The sequence below is a fragment of the Mchenga conophoros genome, linkage group LG9 (assembly GCF_057382185.1).
Source record: "Mchenga conophoros isolate Kocher_MC1m ecotype Shallow Benthic linkage group LG9, M_conophoros_male_GT1.1, whole genome shotgun sequence".
Taxonomy (NCBI): Eukaryota; Metazoa; Chordata; class Actinopteri; order Cichliformes; family Cichlidae; genus Mchenga; species Mchenga conophoros.
In genome coordinates, this window is record NC_140534.1 from 9,177,624 (window position 1) to 9,197,847 (window position 20,224).

Genomic DNA, 20,224 nt, shown 5'->3' on the forward strand with positions numbered 1-20,224 from the left:
CTTCAGTCAAGTGCATCTCTAAGGAACTTTTACAGTAGATTATCTAGACTTTAGGGCAGACTTTATCTAGTGACTGACTTCAAGTCCCAATCTAGTTTGACTAAGCGCAACACGTCACTGCCAGTAGTAACAACCATAGCAATAAAACGGTCTGTAATATAGCAACAACACATAAAAGCTTGGCTCTTTGTGCATTACCATTTTAAGATCTACAAACGCAGAGTTGTAATATTTACAACTCATTTTATGTTCATTTCAGGCCTGTAAAAGTGATGAAACGCTGAGGGAGCACTAAGTATGAAGGGAGGGAAACACAGGCTTACGTTTTCACTCGGTAAAATATGAACAAAGACAAGCACACATACTCAAAACATGCACCATGGGGAAATAGTACCAAGTGATTTTAAGAATAAAATAAATAACAGGTTGTTCTAATATTTCATCACAATATATATGAGATGGGGTATCTTCCTTAATGACCAACCATTTATCTTGAGGGCCACAGCCCTGCCTCTGGTTACGCCGGAGTTCTGCCTTCCCATGGTCGCCAAATGCTTGTTTATAAGGGGGCCGTCTGATTGTCGGGGTGCTATGTAGACAACATGTATACAACTGAATTGAACTGAGCTGAATGGAATTGAACTGAAAGCTGAGAATGTACTTTTATAAAATCCTAGAGGCTGAAATCAGCAACAGAAACGACTGATAGACAAACTAAGCTTGAATGAATGTCACAAAGCAGCTGGTATGTATTAGTGTGTGTGAACAGAGTCACATAGAGTGAAAGCGATTAAAAACAACAACAACAAATGAATAAAGGGAATTAAATAGCAGAAAACACCAAATGTGAATTTGTTCAATTCCAGTAAGTGAAAAAAGTGAAGACCAATAACAGAAAGGTCATGAATTACAATGATTTTATCAGCCAACCAGCCTTTTTTGCACTTTGTGCATTCACTGTAGGTGTATGGCCTTGGCAAGGCATCTCCCAAGACGATGGAAGGCTGAATAATACTGGAAGCCAAAGGTGAGACTTTCACAGTTCTGTACAATACATATTCAGTGCATATAGACCCCTGGCAGCACTGGTGCAGAGCTTAATTAAAAAGTAACAGTTCCGGTACATTGGAGTCTGGCTGACCCACATCCCCTGCTGGCTCAATATGCCTGTTAACTCTGTGTATAAGTGTGTGCGTGTGTGTTTGGTGGGATATTGGGGGCACTTGAAAAGGGAAATGAGAAAGGGTGTAAGTCAGTCAGAATGATGATACACACTTGATGCGTTTAAGCAGCTGTAAGCATTTGCATAAAAAAAATGTGTGCATGATGTGTGTTTGTGTGTGTGTGAGAGAGAGACATGAATTATTCAGAATAACCCTAGGCAGTGCTATATAGCGCACTCCTGCCTTATGGGCTTACATCATGCATGTGCGTGTGCATATGTGCGTGCGGTTGTGCATTTGTGTGAGTTTATAGACAGGGAGCGTGTGAGGAAACCTGAGTGCATTTCAGCCATGCGCTGTGGACCTAATCCACTATGACAAACCTCTGACATCACGTGCACAACAGGCATGCTGAGCAAATCCAGTCATTTATAATGAATGAGACAGAGAGAGAGAAAAAGAAGAGTGAGAGGGTAGAGAGTCTCCAGGGAAAACGATATAAAAATAATAATAATAAAAAGGAGAGAAACAGACAGAGCATCTCTATCTGTGGCAGCCAAAAACATCATCTTCAAGCCACTTGCTGCATCCATCCATGTGGCCTCAAACAGCCAATCATCACAAAAAAAAAAAAAAAAACCACCAGCAACAACAAAGAAAGAATGCAAGAATTAGAAACAATGAGTGGTGAGTGGAAATGCAGGTGCTGATTTCTTTTGTCTCTGTCATTCCGACAAGAATTACAAGATGATTGGATGTCTTGGAAATACATTTCCGGTAACTGAACAATGCAATCAATTCAGGAAATGTCAGGAAATTTTAGAGTAACTACTGGCTATTTTAAAGCAGATATAAGGGTTGAAATGCCTTTCCTTTTTCTACACCCTCACCCCTTTTCTTTCCTTTGTGTCTACTGGTTCCTCTTCTTATCTAGCTAAACTCTTTAAGAGCTTGTTGTTCTGAAAATGTTGAAGAATCCAAGTCTCATTTACATGCCGAAATATGTCAGGAGGGTGGCACCAGTCGGGCTGCAGACTGAGTGGGGTGCCAAAATCCCACAGGTGGTGAGGGTTGGAGTGCTGGAAGAAGAATATGGGTCCCCAAGAGTGTTGCTGTGTGACTACTGCTGCTGATTCCATTACAGTCTCTCTCTCACACAGACACACACACAGACACACACACACAGACACACACACACACACACCTATACCCAGACTCATATTTTAGGATTCCAACCAGAGCCCTAAAGCAGAATGTCATTACTGTCCTACAGTGAACTTGGTGTACGATATGAAAACTTTATTTCCTGGTTCGTTACGGCAGTAAGACTGTCCCGTTTACCAATTTCTACCAAGGAAAAACCATTACAATATCTAATAAATGTGGGAAATAGTTGCTGAAAATGCATGCACATTCGGTCAAAAAATAAATAAATAATCATAATTAACTGGTATGACATTCTGCAAAATCTTCAATCCAAAAACTGTGATGCTCTTCTTTCCTGGACCAGTTCTGGGTAAACATAATCTCCCACCTCAGCGGTGGAGACTTTGGCTGTGCTAACAAACTAGCCAGCCTACACATCATATAAACTCTGTCCTACTCTCTCCCACAAAGGGGGCCGTCTGAAGTCCATCAAGCCATAAATAATTCAGCCGACTCTCCCACAAAGTGAGAACAACCTGCAGCTTACCATTCATTCTGTCCGGGCAGCTCATGAATCCAGGGAACTGGGTTTTCTCCCACAAAACCCATGTCATCATGGGAGCTGGACGACGACTGGTCAGACAGGTGGGAAGGGAGCAGGGGTGGCCTGTCGTCTTCGATCATTACTATGTCGTCCTGTGGCATGTTCACAGTCGGAGAGAGCTGGGAGCGACCTGAGAAAAACCAGGACAAGGAGAGACTGATTAGCAAATGGAGTGTGACCGTGTATATTTGAGCTTCATTTCAATTATAAAATACAAAACTGTGTCAAGACCCATTTATTAAACTTTTTTTTTTAAACGCACACACCCCATGTGCAGACATATTTGTGTAAATATAATTTTATCTTGCGTTCCTAATTAACAGCATGACACTGCAAACAGATAATGCTGAGGACGTTATTTTGCAAAACTAGTGGATTTCTGCTCTTATCTGGAGTAGCAGTACTGAAAGGAAATAACAAACATCTTCTAAATGATAGCACAGTTCATTCATGGAAAGTCTAAGTGGCCATGAGGACTCATAAGACAAACACAAAGTGCTCTAATGTCTATCCAGTCTCTTAATGTCACAGGCAAAAGTTCTGGACCCGGGTAGTTTTAGCTATTCTCCTTCACTCTCCTCCAAGGACAAATACAAGCAGAAAAAGGCCTCTCCCTGATCTGTATTCTGTCCCGCCTGACCCTCCCCGCTGAGGACTTCTTTGAATCGCTCTTTTGCTGCTCCTCAGGAGTCAAAGTCAATGGGGAATGTGCTGGCACTCAGCGCCAAGGGCAACAGAAGGGTTGTTCAACAGCATGAGAAGTGGCATTACAATGAAGAGGCGGAAGCTTCATTCTGAAAGCCGATCTGCGCACGACTTCTTCGTGGCCGATCCGAACGCGAGACAAGTGATGAGACGTGAATTCAGCCACACACCTGCTTGCCATTAGACAAAGTCTTTCAGAGATTCTGGACTTCCTGTGGTCGTTGCTTTTGTTTCCATTATCACAGAGGTATTTTGCAAATTTAATAGCTTAGGAACAATTGTGTGTAATCACTAGCAGCAGACAACAATATTTACTCTGGCAGGATCCCAACGTGAATCTGAGAGTCATTTAATTTCACTGGGGCCCGACGAATGATAAATGCACATTGTGGAAGTAAATCTCAGCACCAATCAATGCAGCAGCGAGCGGTATAGTTTAGTTTCGGTACTTGGAGATTAAAAAAAAGGGAAGAAAAAAAAACAAAGAATCAAAACAGAGCTGCGTGGGAGAGGACAGAAATAAAGGCGCGCTTATCCAGCACTCACAGCGCCAATTCAATGTGGAAAGGTGCGTTTTTCAAATCAAATCAAATCAAATCACTTTTATTGTCACATCACATGTGCAGGCACACTGGCACAGCACATGCGAGTGAAATTCTTGTGTGCGAGCCCCACAAGCAACAGAGATGTGCAAACACAACAACACAAACGAGCAAAGTACAAGAATGGCCAACCTGAAACTAATAAATATATGTACAATATATAATAGTGTATGCATTTCTGGATGTGTATACTAAATATTTTCCTACGTGTGTGTGTGTGTGTGTGTGTGTGTGTGTGTGTGTGTGTGTGTGTGTGTGTGTGTGTGTATACACATTTTTACAAATTAAATAGTAAAAAAAAATAAAAATAAAAAAAAAAAAATAATAATAATAATAATAAAATATATAAAATATACAGAGTTGAATATGTGCAAAACAAGTGGCATTTATATACAGTGTGGAGTGCATAATGTTGAAGTTCCAGTAGTGAAGCTGAGGTGTCTATGAAGTGTTCAGCAGTCTGATGGCCTGATGGAAGAAGCTGTCTCTCAGTCTGCTGGTACGGGACCGGATGCTGCAGAACCTCCTTCCTGATGGAAGCAGTCTGAACAGTTGATGGCTGGGGTGACTGGAGTCCTTGATGATCCTCCCCGCTTTCCTCAGGCACCGCTTCCTGTAGATGTCTTGGAGGGAGGGAAGCTCACCTCCAATTATCCGTTCAGAGCACCGCACTACTCGCTGGAGAGCTTTGCAGTTGTAGGCGGTGCTGTTGCCATACCAGGTGGTGATGCATCCAGTGAGGATGCTCTCAATGGCACAGTGATAGAAGGTCCTGAGGATGCGGGGGCTCATGCCGAATCTTTTCAGTCTCCTGAGAAAGAAGAGGCGCTGCTGCGCCTTCTTCACTGTTTTGTTTGTGTGTACTGACCACGTAAGATCCTCAGCCAGATGTACTCCAAGGAACCGGAAGCTGCTCACTCTCTCCACAGCAGCGCCGTTGATGGTGATGGGGGTGTGTACTTCTCTGCACCCCCGGAAGTCCACTATCAACTCCTTTGTCTTTGCGACGTTGAGGGTGAGATGGTTGTCTTGACACCAGTGGGTCAGGGCGCTGACCTCCTCCCTGTAAGCCGTCTCATCACCGTTGGTGATAAGACCCACCACTGTAGTGTCGTCCGCAAACTTCACAATGATGTTGGAGCTGTTAGTGGCTGTGCAGTCGTAGGTGTAGAGTGAGTACAGGAGAGGGCTCAGTACACACCCCTGTGGAGCACCAGTGTTCAGTGTGATGGGGGATGAGGTGATGCTGCCCAGTCTGACCACCTGGCGTCTGTCAGACAGGAAGCTAAGGATCCAGCTTCAGAGGGAGCTGCTCAGTCCTAGATCCTGCAGTTTCCTGTCCAGCTTCGAGGGAACGATGGTATTGAATGCTGAGCTGTAATCTACAAACAGCATCCTCACATACGTGTCTCTCTTCTCCAGGTGTGACAGGGCAGTGTGTAGTGTCAGGGCTATGGCATCATCAGTGGACCTGTTGTGGCGGTATGCAAACTGTAGAGGGTCCAGTGAGTCGGGTAGTGCAGAGCAGATGAAGTCCCTGACCAGCTTCTCGAAGCATTTGCTTACGATGGGGGTCAGGGCTACAGGTCGCCAGTCGTTCAATGAGGAGATGGTGGAGGATTTGGGTACAGGGACGATGGTGGCCATTTTGAAGCAGGCTGGGACTACAGACAGAGAGAGGGAAAGGTTGAAGATGTGTGTGAACACTCCAGCCAGCTGAGCCGCGCATGACCTGAGGACGCGGCCGGGAATCCCGTCCGGACCAGTAGCTTTGCGTGCGTTCACCTTCCTGAAGCACTTCCGCACATCCTCCTCAGACACAGTGTGCGCACTGACGTCATCCGCGGTGCGCACACTGTCCGGTCTCATGGTGTTCGCTGTGTCGAATCTAGCGTAGAATACGTTTAGATCCTCACACAGAGAGGCCGTGGTCTGCGGTGTGCTGGTTTTCCCTCTAAAGTCTGTGATCGTGTTTAGTCCCTGCCACATACTCCGAGGGTTGTCAAACTGTTGCTCCACCCTGTCCCTGTACTCACGTTTGGCTGCTTTGATCGTCTTCCGGAGTTGGTAATGTGCGTGTTTGTAGTCCGATGTGTTCGCGGAGGCAAAGGCGGTGTTCCGTGCCGCCAGTGCCGCGCGAACATCTCCGTTAATCCAGGGTTTTTGATTTGGGAAAGATTTAACTGTTCTGGATGGGACGACATCTTCCACGCATTTCCTGATAAATCCACAGACTGAGTCTGTGTATTCATCAATGTCTCTGGCGGCCACGTGAAACATTTCCCAGTCCGCGTGATCAAAACAGTCCCGCAGCGCAGACTCCGATTGGTCCGTCCAACAGTGCACCGCCCTCCGGGTTGGAGCTTCCTGTTTCAGCTTCTGCCTGTAGGCGGGCAGGAGCAGGATGGAGCAGTGATCTGATTGGCCGAATGGGGCGCGGGGGAGGGCTTTGTACGCATCCCGGAAAGAGGTGTAACAGTGGTCGAGTTGCCGGTTTCCACGTGTGTTGGAGTAATTGTTTTCTGTACAGCTTTCAGTGTCTTGTGTCGTTGCAGAGGAATCATGGAGTGCTCTTTAAAAAAGTGTTGTTTCATTTCATTGGGGTTTGTGGGAAGTCTTAAATGGGCTCTTTTAAGGTCTGGCCACAGCATCTCAGTCAGTTTCAGGTCAGGACTCTGGCCTGTTGCAACTTTGATTCATCTTTAGCTATTCTGATGTAGATTTGCTGCTGTGTTTGTTCTGTTGCATGAACTATTTTCAGCCAAACTTTAGCCAACAGCTGGCCTAACATTTGTCTCAGAGGACCTCACGGTCAACTTGAAGACAGCAAGACGGCCAGGTCCTGTAGCTCCAAGACAATCCCAAATCATGACCCCCTCCATCACTGTCCTTCAGAGGTGGTATGAAGTGTTTGCGCTGTGCTGTGTTGTAACACTACATAACAAACAACTCCACTATTTGATTCATTCAGATGCAATTGAACAGCCGTGCTGCTGTTCTTAAAAGATAAGGGGGAACACTTCCAAACAAGCCATACTTGTTCAGTCATTTTCTAATCTACCAACTTAAACTTTAATATTTAACATTCTAACTGAGACCTGCAGAGTCACAGTCAAACCTTGGGGGGGATTTACATGGATGTACACTCCTGGGAAGATTGTGGCATTGTGTTAACACACATCTGAGTGCACCATACCAGCAAACTGAATGCTCCTTACAAAGGCTGCTTTTATAGAGGTACTTAGTTTTTTACTAACTACACCCGTGACTGCAAAGTCATGTGAAACCTTCTTTTTCACATGACCATACTTTTGCATCTGTTAACCGGTTCTACTGAGAGCCTAGTCCTTTTGTCTTTAGATTGCTAATCTAAAGCAGTTAAGATGGCTACCAACACTGTACAGGTGAAATGAAGGCCATTTCTCACTCAGACAGCTTGACAGAGAACCGCAGGTGATTGAATTCCCCCTGTACTGTAAATCAGGAGTATTGGAGTAATGGCAGTGATAAGTCCAGGAAGTCAATTAGGCTAAGCTAAATGTATCATTCTCACAGTAGACAGACCAAGAAAATTCAGTTATTTTATAGTTGAATTTTGATTATTAATAAAAGTGGTTGAAGTAATTTCTCAAGTTATTATGATAGTTTCTTTCAATAATGTCTAGGATCAAGGGAAATGAAGGTAAGTAAAATCTGCACAGTCTATTAAAGTGAGAATAAATAGATATGGTTTTACTTCTGTAAATCTGTATAAGTAATATACGTGTAGAATTCTAAGGATATATCTGACCTTATTTTCTGAGCCTTTTCTGTCATGACAGCACTACTTAGTCATTTTCCCTTCAAAATTTCAAATGTCATGCTTTACAGTCAGTTTAGCAAAAGTGCGACAGTGTCAGTAAAAGATGCCCTGCGGTTGTGTTTCCACGGGGGCTTTTCTTATACCTGCATTTACATTCCCTTAGTAAGTAGATGGAATTGCTTCTCGGTTGCATCAGCAACAGAGACTTTGACTGCAGCAGCAACCCTGAACAGACACAGAGTATTAACTATGTCTTTCTAAAAAAAAAACAAAAAAACCCCACCCAAAATAAAACTTTAAAACTTTTAGTGCATGTTCACTTACACCACACACGGACAGAACATTTGCTCAAACTTACAATATGCTCTCTTTAAGACGACACACCATCTATAATCACCTTACATACACTTGTGTCACGGTCCACTTTGCTAGAGGACACTGCTTTAATTAGAAAGTCTGCAGGCTTTTCTCCCAGCTTCATGAAATATTTCCAGTCAGGACCCCTTGACACAAGTGACCACCACTGCAGAAGAAAAGTCGTTACAGTTACCACTTCCGTGCCTATGTGCACATGCACTACAGCACTGTATGAAGAGTGCGCAGGAAAAACCGGGGCCGTGCCGATGCTTTCAAAGGTGAAAATATAATTAGAAACTGCAGCGAATGCTTTTCTGCAGCTGTCAGCATAATCAGCATAGAGGGAAATCACAGCCCGCCTACTCATGATACTTGACTCTGAACATGACTAACCGGGACAATGAAACAGACGAGACTAAGGTTGGCTGGAGAAGACAAAGAGAAAATGGCTCACAGGGAACAATATGTTGATACGAGTTAAATCACACTGTGGTTCATAAAACTTGGCTGAGCAAAGGGCGGAGTGGGAATAGAGGCAGACGCTTTTCAGCAACTTGGAACAGCGAGGCTCAGATGGAGCAGCTCACTCACTGCTTTAACACCATTGTCTTTTATCAGCTCCTCACAGTAGCTGACGAGCCAGCCAGATCGACACGGTGAACAGTCATGTGTGTTGGAACTCGGAATAACTAGTGATGGAGGCATTTTGAAAGTCACTTCTGTTTGTTATGGAGAAGTGATTCTTAATGCAAAGTGCTGATGAAATAATGAGCAAGAATATTCTTAAGGCCTTCTTTTGTAATTGTTGAGCGTCGTTTTACTCCCATCACACCCAACCAGTCGCAGCATAAGGCTGCCCCTCTTCTGAAATTTTGTTCTACTGGACATTTCTTCCTGATAAAAAGGAGTTTTTCCCTCCTACTGTCGCCAAGTGCTTGCTCACAGGCGGTTGTTTGATTGTTGGGGTTTTCTCTGCATTATTGTATGGTCTCTACCTTACATTATAAAGCACCCTGAGGTGATGACGTAAAAAAGAAAAAAAACGACAGAAACTATGGAATTTTTCATGCAGTTATCTGGACTTCAACTCACTTATCTGAGAAATACATATGCTGAGTCGTGAAGGGACTATTTTTACTCTGATAATGAGTAATTGTTCACAGCAGGCTAATGTTTTACAAAGGGGCTATTAGGTAATTGTTACATAGATGCTTACCATCTTTGGGGTTAAGGAAAGAGACCTGTGGCAATCTGATGATGTCATCATGACCTTTCTCACACTGTGATTAAAGATAGCCTCATGTGAGTCACACTGACAGAAGCAGGCTCACAGAAGACAACACCCTGGGACCCCTCTCATTACATCTTCTGTTCTGCTAAAAATAAATCAGCTTGTTTGGTGTGGTTTGCCATCTAGCAATAATAGTGCATTGTGAAGGATTAACAGGATCGCTGACACCTATTGAAGTCCAACATGATCACCCTGGCTGTTAATTGTAATGTTAGAAAATGACTTTTCAGTGTTGCCTCAGCCAAGGCAGCTCACATTCTGGTAGTTTTTAAGGGAACGGTGTTGTATTTTGTATAAATTCAATTTTAAATGTAAAATCAGAAAAGGGCAGCATGACAGATGTTTACTTTTATTATGCAACATTATGTAGGAGTGGGTCATGGATAATAGCCACTGATTTGGAAATAATTGGATATGAATAACTTGAGTTCATTGTCTATTATTATGACTGTAGATTTCTAATGAACTAGGCAGCTCATTCTCATTCTTTTTATGAAGATATAACACATTTTGGGGTCAACCGGAAAGAAAGGCAGAGAAACGTAAAGGTTAGGTCAGAGGTCAGATGTCAGATGTGGTCAGTATCCAGTATCATTTACTAAATGTTAGTAATACAAACTAAGTCAGCAGAATTTTAACCAAGTTTTAAAGATAAAATACATTTTATGAAAGTTTGACCTTATTTAACCTTGAAGAAAATGTCAGAGGTCCGAAGTAATGTGACATTTAAAATCCTGATGTATCATTCCCTGTATGTTGTCAAAACAAACATTAGCAGTAAACAGCTCTATATAACATTATTATCACTTTTTAAGTCTTTATACACTACCTTCTGCATGTTTACAATATACACCACACTTGCAAAAATCATAGTTTTAAGGATTTTTGTCAATTTTTGACCAATAAATAATTAAGCTGACCTTGCAGGCCTTGGTGGACGTAAGCCAAAATTTAAAGCATTATTAAACATGACCCCACTCTACACCCCTGCCGAGCTATCTTGTTTACAGACAGAAAGTTGAGATGCATGCACACGCTACCAAAAACATAACCTCCAAGGTGAAAGGTAATTAAACAGTTTGCATATTCACTTTTACATTGCTAAAGCCACGCCAATGTCTCTGCACATGTTTCTGAAATTCCTATGAGTTGATACCGATGCCACAATACTGAAGCAAAGATGTTCTTGCTCCCTCTAACAGAGCGTGCGGACGAAGACGGATGAGCTCTCTGGCTCCAGAGGCCACCTGGCTGCATCCATCCAAATAGATCAGAGTATCGCTCTTCTCTTCTTTCTGCCCTCTGACCAAGCATTACCTGTTGAAACATTGAGCTGTGAGGTGAAAGGTCACACTAATAGCCTCACTCCATCTTCCCTCTCCTGCTCGATTTCCTCCATCTCTGTCCCATCACGCACTCTCACACTTTCTTTTCCTCTATGTTCTCCCTCCTCCTTTTCCTCCTTCTGTGAAACTTTGGCCTATTGATGTGGATGGAGGAGAGGTCATTAGTTGATCCATGCTGTCACAGCTATCAGACCCATACACGGATAGCAGCGGGTAATCACCCTAAGTACATACCAGCAGAAGCCGAAAGCCTTTATGTACACCAAGGGACATCGGTGCCGTTTTTCAGCAGTGTTCCACAAGGGATTCCTTCATTAATGCTATTGATCAGCGCATTTAGTAGATTGGCTTTATGACAATCTCTTCCTTGTAGGGAAACATGGCATCAAGACGTCTGGTATATGAAGAGCAGCTACTAAAGTGTGAGACTTATAGAGACACGTGGAGATGATCAATGCTTCCCATGGACACAAGAACAGAACCTTTAACATCCAGTCAATTTCTTATATATTTAGAATCCTGGCTGAAGGTCCCTATTACCACATACTGGCAAATGTGTGTCTATTATACACGTATGCTTGGAAAACTAAGGTGATGACAGCTTAATGCTAAAACATCAATTTATGGAAGTCATTGCTACGGCAAAGACTGTCTTCAATACATCGTCTGACCACCACTCTGCGACGTATTACCACGAAGCAACTAAAAGGTTTTTCTTTTCTAGAGGTCAAGCCATCGATGGTGTTGAATGAAGAACAGCACTCACATCCAAGGCTTTTATTTAGCCTGCAGATGGCATTTCAGGGAACAGCATCAAAATCACATCAATATTTTTTCCACACAAACAGCAGCCAGAGTAGCTCAATATCCAGAAACAGTATGTTAAAGAAAAAAAAAGTACTTTCACTTGATTCATTGTAACGGGTTGGTTTATAACATTAGTTTGTACTTTATACACAAATTAGAGTTACTGTGTGGTACTTTTTATGATTAGAGTCTCCCTTTCCCACAATATCACACAAATTATACTTTAAATACAACACTGCTGATATGCACAAGTGTTTCTAAAAGTAAAACTTCCTTCACCCCCATAATTGTCGCCAATTACCACGCTCATGTTTTTTCATAACTTAAAGGTGATATGTCACGCAAAACTTTCTTTGGAAAAACATCTTGAAAGTGCATCTTGCAAATACTGCTGCCTTTTATTTATTTATTTTATTTTTTACAGAATACATTAAAAAGATTGCTGCTAAACTTACGCTCACGCCACTTCAAAAGAATAAGCACAGAAAAGCAGAGAAAAGGGTCAAATTTCAGGGTAACACTATATACACACACTGATTTTAAAAAGAGCTCGCTATTCTTCTGACAGGTGAGCATAAAGAAAGGATGACTTTTTTATAGGATTTTTAATCACTAAAGGGTAAAATAAACTTCTACAAGTACCTTTTTTTGTTTGTTTTTTTAATTTGGGTCAATGTGCCTGCAGGATTTTACACCCTTGCCTGCATCGCACACATTACATCCTGCAAACACCTTCTTTCCTGTGTGACAACAGCAGGACTCTGCTCGCCTGGTTCCCACCTCCAGTCTAACTCCACTACCTGTCCCTCGCTGCTAGGCATGCACTCAGTTTGGGTCAAAAAGCCACATGCACAGAAAGCATTTGTGCACGAGCCTTAATTTTCACCCCAGCGTGTGGATCCCACACCCGGTGGCACTTTTCAATTAGACAGAACGGAAAGGCAAAAGCTGGGTGTGATGCTAACGACCTTTGTGGCAAAACCCTGACTGTCGCTGTCACAGTATGCACATGCAGGAGATTTTACTTGGCTCCATATTTCCTTCTTGCATATTTCCTCTTTCCTTCTTTCTTTCCTACTTTTTTGTGTAAATGAGACGGCTACTTTACTTGGTAGATCTCTATCCCTTCACCTTTAGAGGGCAAAACACGGGCATGGATGGAAGGATAGCATGAAAAAAAAGCAAAAAGTAGAGTGAAGAACTCATCTACTTTGAGCATGGAGTCAAGCAGAGTGCTTTATGTTCACCACCTGCTGACTGCAGATACAGCTTTTTGGCCATGATGTGTTCATGCACGTGTGAAGCTAACGCTGACAGCATCACAGAGCTGCATGGCTTACTGAAACAATCCAAGAATGGGACTACCTGGAACTATTGATCAGCTGAATTGCACACCAAGCAGACAGTCCTGAATGACAGCCCAAAATACTACAGGCAAGATCACAGCAAAAGTGTCCACATGATCAATGTAATGGCACTATACTAGCTTAATAGCACCTGTCTCCTGTGTGAGCATGTCTCTGCTGTTGCCATGATTATGATTCCTATAATTTCATTCAATTGCACCAATTAGATAAGATAAGAGATAAGATAAGATAGAACTTTATTAATCCCTCGGGTGGGTTCCTCTGGGAAATTCGACTTCCAAAAAAAGCACAGCAACGACCAAAGTTACAGTTACAGAACTGTTATATATATATACACACACACACACACACACACACACACACACACACACATATATAAATACAGAGACAAATATAAATAAAATATACAAAGGGGATAAATAGAATAAATAGGAATAAAAATAAAAATACAAGTGAATTGCACATTTCAAGTATTGAGTCTATTGCACTGTTGACTATTTACAAAAAGTATTGCACAAGGTATTGTACAGTGAGGTGCAGAGGCACTACAGCTTAGTTGTTCCCCCCTCCTTTGTCCTCCTGTTTCCCCTCCCTCTCCCCTCCAGAGAGGAGTTAAACAGTCTGATGGCGTGTGGGACAAAGGAGTTTTTAAGTCTGTTAGTTCTTGTCTTGGGGAGAAGCAACCTGTCACTGAACAGACTCTTCTGGTTGTTTATGGCCGTGTGCAGAGGATGCCCAGCATTGTCCATAATGTCCATCAGTTTCTTTAATGTCCTTTTTACCCCAGAGACTCAAGGCCTTTTCCTCGTGTTTCAGAAGAAAGGCAGCCTGTGAATATTGGGTGTAGACTAGAGAGCCAGGTTTCTGATCAATACTTAAGGTAAGGTGAGATAAGGCATCTGAGGAGCATTGCAGCTATTTGCTCTTTTTTTTTTAACAGTACACAGAGAGCACGACAACAACAATCATGGCTTGGCAGAAATATGGAGTTTACATTTTCACTGAATTGACTTGCTGCCATCTGCAATAACTCGCAATCACAGTCAGATCTTAATTCTTGAGCAGCAAAACCATTCCATCCCATTTACCTCTGTGTCTCGATTCATTTATAGAGGCGCAGGCAGCGTAATGCAATGGAGCATCAGAGGAGAGTGCTTGATTTGGTTAGAGAGTTCCTTTGTTTGTCTTTTAAGAGATGGAATGCCTCAGAGTTTTGTCTGTAATCACCGTTTGCTCCAAAGGGGAATGCACAGCTCACATCAGTGGGTAGAAGCAGCTGCAGAGGTTCTGCGCGAGCGTGTAGTTCTTTTTAGTTTGTAGGTAATGCACTAAGTGCGCCGCACCATATCCCAAACTCCACACCTCTGGCCTTCATGATTCAGAAATTTAGCAGGTTAGATGCACTCAAAATCAAGTTGTCAGTCAAGCCCTGGCGGCTGTATGCTTGCTGACCTTGCTAAGCCAATCTCGATATCTGTCCCCGAACCACAACTGTCACATCTCACGCACCAGGCAATATGTCTGAGCCCCATATGAAATAACAAGCAGAAGAAGATGGAGCAAAAATTCTCTGTCTAACCCGCAGACATTTACCATCAACACCGATGAATGCACTTCACTGTGACAGCTTCACACGTGTTTTCACAACACTATGCGTTGCCTTCATTTAAATTAAAGTAGGTAGCTGTTGTCTGCATGGCAGATGAATTTACGTGTGTAAGATTATGTCAGGAATATTTATGCTATTTGCCTCCAAAGTAAATAACGACACTGCTGACATTAAATCATGTCCAAGGTCATGAAGGGCCGTGGATAACAGTAAGCCATCGGCACTTATTTATGGACAAATCAGAGAGGACAGTGAAGCATCACTTCTTTTTACAGAATTAAAATGACATGAAATCTCTACCCTGGCTTTTTGTATTCTTACAGATGCTCACCCATTATTATGGATTGTGATTAGAGTGTGACGTCAGTCTTATCCTGTTTTTTGCCATCCAGGATCTGACTACCTCACTACACTTCAGGCGTTAACCCCCCACGAAATCAGCATGTACAAGGGAGAAAACTAGACACGGTTTTGCACTGGGAACCATCAGCTGTGATGACTGTTAACAAGTTGATCTTCTAAGTCATCAGTACAGAGCAGTCATTTCTACATGCTTACATGAGCACTCAACACTATAGTTCACAGTTCTGACGTTAGTGTTTTGACAAAAGTGGTCACAGACTGACAGACGTTTAAACATGAACCACTGCACTCAGTTCCTCAGCGACAGAGTGAGCAATCAGGAACAGTTTCCAATTACGACGCCCACTCACAACTCTAAAATAATATTCATGGGGCTGTCGGGGCAAATGAAAAAAAAGAAGAAGATAAATGCATCATCTATCAACATGTCTTCAACATAACAACAAGTTTCAAAATCAAGAGGGAATTCGGATTTCCCAAGTGTAAAGACAGGAGACTTGTCCAAGAAGAAATGCTCAGAAAAAAAACAAACATTTTCAGCTTGCGTATGAAAGGATTTTGGCTGGACAGATATTTTCCACTTGTATTGTATTTTTTTATTATTATTAATATTAATAAAATAAATAATCTAAGAAGATGCATTATATGGACAAAAGCACATTACACCTACAGAAGCTGCTCTACCATGGAAACACATACCTCGAAGCTCCTAGCACACTTTTGTGCTGATGATAAGGCCAGAGGAGGTTTGTAACTGGCAACTTTTATGCACTATGAACTTGAGCACTCAGTGACCCCGCTCTCTAACATTACCAGGTCTGCAAATTTGTGGCAGTTACAGGGTGATTGGGGAATATCTGATTTTATAAAGCTGTAGCAATGGAACAGAAAACAGCTGAATTCAAAGAGGCGTGGCCTAATACTTTTGTCCATATGGTGTATGCTGTAGGTTTTAAGTATCCAATATGGTGCAACATACAATATGGGGTGTCGTTCAAGGACAATGTGTGACTGTGATTCATTATTATCAGGATGTTCAAAAAACTCGCTGAAAAGCCTTCAGTTAATCCAAAATGCTGCAGCAAGAGTCCTGACAGGGACTAGAAAGAGAGAGCAGATTTCTCCTGTATTAGTTTCTCTTCATTGGCTTCCTGTTAAATTCAGAATTGAATTCAAAATCCTGCTCCTCACATACAAGGTCTTAAATAATCAGGCCCCATCTTATCTTAATGACCTTGTAGTACCATATCACTCTATTAGAGCACTTCGCTCTCGCTCTGCAGGCCTACTTGTTGTTCCTAGAGTATTTAAAAGTAGAATGGGAGGCAGAGCCTTCAGTTTTCAGGCCCCTCTTCTGTGGAAACACCTTCCAGTTTGGATTCGGGAGACAGACACTATCTCTACTTTTAAGATTAGGCTTAAAACTTTCCTTTTTGCTAAAGCATATAGTTAGGGCTGGACCAGATGACCCTGAATCCTCCCTTAGTTATGCTGCAATAGGTGTAGACTGCTGGGGGATTCCCATGATGCATTGAGTTTTTCCTTTTCATGTGTGTTAATAGACCTCTCTGCGTTCAATCACACTTGTTATTATCTCTGGCTCTCTTCCACAGCATGTCTTTTATCCTGTTTTCCTTATCTCACCCCATCCAGTCGTAGCAGATGGCCCCGCCCCTCCCTGAGTCTGGTTCTACCAGAGGTTTCTTCCTGTTAAAAGGGAGTTTTTCCTTCCCACTGTTACCAAAGTGCTTGCTCATAGGGGGTCATATGATTGTTGGGTTTTTTTCTGTATGTATTATTGTAGGCTCTACCTTACAATATAAAGCGCCTTGAGGCGACTGTTGTTGTGATTTGGCGCTGTATAAATAAAATTAAATTGATTTGAATTGAACTCTATGATGGAGTACCATATTTATTGTAGCACTTCTTCGGAGCTACATGTCTTTTCACAGCAGCTGTGTTGTGTTGCAAAAATAAATAGGAATAAATGTTACTGCGCAGTAGACTTAAATAACAGAATTTTGTCAGTTTAAAAGATGAAGACATGTCAGAGAAAGTAGACATGGGTTAACGAGGACGTGACTCAGAGGCAGCCCGAAGACACAGAAGAAAAGGAAATGGCATATTCTTGCAGCGAGACAAGCCGAGTCAAAGATCTGAGACTCAGCTGAGCTTTAGCTGTGATAACTTACTGCTTTAGCACCTACTCCGCCCCCACCTCGAAAACTTTTCCACTTGGCTCATTTGACTCCCACTCTTCAGAATGAGATGAGAGCTACACACCCTTGAGGTTTCAATCGCCCAAAAAAAAAAAAAACATTTCCATCAGTGCCCCCACAGTTTTGCTTCTCATGATCAGAGCAGTGTTCTGAAAAACCTGCACTGGAAAAGCCAGTGGAATAAATAAGTCAAAGTAAGAGAAAAACCCAACCAATTTGAAAACATCTGATTGGGGCTGGAGGAGAAAAGCATGATGAAAGAGTGGAAAAAAAGAAAGAAGAGGAGACAGAGGGAGCGAGAGTGTCAGGGGCAAGCCCTATTGATCTGAAAGCTTAATTAACCATCAGATGCTTCTGACACAGTCTCTGATCTTCTATGATCAGTGGCAGTGTGGCACCACTCTTGGGGTGGGGATGGTGGGGAGGTTATAGAAAAGAAACAGGAGAATGACTGAGAGAAGGGCAGAAAGGAAGAAAGAGTAGATCAGTGATAGATTACAAATTCACTTTGCAGAGTGTACAGAAGGATGACGGGGTGATAGGTGACAAAGGAGAAAGACTAAAGACAAAGAGATCATGAGGAGACAGTTGATTGGGCAAGGAGGAGACAAAAGGGCAAGAAGCATAATATGGATAAAGAAGATAATGTGAGGGAAAAGCGAGTTAAGGAAGGTGAGAGTGAAAAAGAGGTGTAAAAAGGAATGAAGGATGAAAAATGCTGTAGATACATTTGCCTAAACTTCATCATTTCCCAGAATAACGCCCTCCCCACACTGATGCAGTCACCTTCAGCTTCTGCACACACGCATATGAGAAAGGTCTGCTGATACTGAGATGACAGCAGTGATTACTCGAGGATTGAATTGCCAATTCTAATACATCTGAAGAGCCGAGATCTCAGCCTGGTGATGTCATCTGGGCAGAATGGAAATTGACCCAAGTGAAACCAGTCAGGAGCGAAGTGAAGGTGGGGAGGATTGAGTCTGACATTAATCCCTGGGAGGTTTAAAGAGTGAAACAGCACACCTTGGAATGTGATGTGGGGGGTGAGGGTGTGAAGGCGATGCATTTCAGAGGTGCTTTGGCTAATGTTAAAATTGATCTGGGCATGTCAGAAAATACATTCAGTGTACATGAGGTTAACAACTCAACCTGAGTTCCCATCAGGGTATATCAGGAGAGCTTGGCCAAAAAATAAATCCAATTTGTGGAGTAATTTCTATCTAGCAGAAGGTGAAAGAGACATAAAGGTGAAGAAAGGGAAAATGAAATAAACGTGTTGACATGTTACACTCACCAATGCGTCCGATCGTATTAGCTCGTGGAGTGGAGACGCTGTCTGGGCCCTCTGTGGTTTCATAGAGAGAGTTGGAGATCCGTCGTTCATGGCTCTCCAGAATAGAGTTAAGAGGGTGCTCCAAAAATGAAGGGCTGCCAGGGACTTCCTACATGGACCGGGGAGAAAAGACTTGCTTACAACTCATCAGACAGACAAACAATCACACTGCCTAATCTAAACTATATAGTAATGTGCAGATTTAGGTTTCAAATACATTCCAAATCTGTGACTTTTTTGGATCATGTATTGTATTTACAGTATTCGTAAACTGAAAAAGGAAACTGAGTCAAATTAGTATTTTTTTTTGTTGTTGTTGCTTTTTCTCATCAAATACAGGGCAACATGCTAACAAGCGTGAACAATCAAATGCTGCAATGCTAAGATGTGACAAAGAAGGAGCTACCAATCACCATCTTAGTTTTAACCAGTTTTGGGTGTAACACATTCAAAGTAACTCTTAACTGTAATGTAACATGTTACTGTACTAAACTGAGTAATTAAATTCATCATAGTAGTTACAATTATGTCATTACTTGAGTTACAAAGGTTCTTCGGTTATCTGTACACCACAAATAGAAAGAAAATTTTTTTTTTCTTCCTGCGCACTTATGCTACAATCAGTTAACACAACTTCAGCACTTTGCGATCATCTGCACAGACAGCATGCTAACGCTAAGCTAGCCCAGAATCCGGAATTTTGTGTTTGCACGTGGAACTATAGCATATGGTTTATGTTACATGACAACATGTTTCAAGTCGTTTTACAGAGTAACGCTAAAGTAATGCAACAAGTGATTTAACAAAGTACTTTTTCCATCAAGTAAATAAATACTCTACTGAATAACATTTAAGAAAAGCAACAGATAATGTGTAAAATATTACTTTTGAGCAATGACCCCAACATTGGTTTTAGCATATCAGTGTTCGCTAACTAGCTAACTAGTCTACACCTATTGCACGAAACACAAAGTGCTATGTAGCTATGTAATACTTCTGCAGGTATTTTGTCATTAGCAAACTCTGATAAGCACTAAAAATTTTTATTTGATATTGATGCTAAGCTCACCACTCACATTTATCATAGAAAGATATTTCATTACATAAAAACAGAAGGAACAACTTGTACTTTTAAACAATACATTTTAATAAAGCTATAGGTCATTTTTTTAACTATAGAAGAATGTAAAGTAAACTGAAAAAGATTTCCATTGTTGCAATGTTTAAATTGTGTCTGAAGCCAGTGCAGTGCTGCTGTTTACGACCAAATCCAATATAATTATTGCTACAGTATCAGCAGCCAAAGTGGGCATAGTGCCTTGCAATGCATGTGAGATAATACTCCACCAGTATTATTCTATTTCAGTTTGTGAATATAGGATTACAAGGTGATACACACATGGTGTTCACATAAAAATGGGTCAGTAGAATGGATCCCAGTGCTGTGCCACCAATACACCAAAAACATAGAACCGGTGCTTCAGTATCAATCTCAGGTTACATCTCG

The 20,224-nt window shown here is 42.0% G+C and overlaps 1 protein-coding gene across 2 annotated transcripts in view; it reads right to left on the reverse strand.

Annotated features, from left to right (window-relative positions):
- Positions 1-20,224, reverse strand: part of LOC146566719 (partitioning defective 3 homolog) — a 357,883-nt gene that overhangs the window by 140,539 nt on the left and 197,120 nt on the right. For both annotated transcript variants that reach the window (XM_085286313.1, XM_085286312.1), the window contains exons 15-16: positions 18,679-18,826; positions 2,857-3,043 (exon numbers count right to left, since the gene is read on the reverse strand). In XM_085286313.1, the coding sequence (XP_085142439.1) occupies positions 2,857-3,043; positions 18,679-18,826 (335 nt within the window). The remainder of the gene's footprint in view (positions 1-2,856; positions 3,044-18,678; positions 18,827-20,224) is intronic.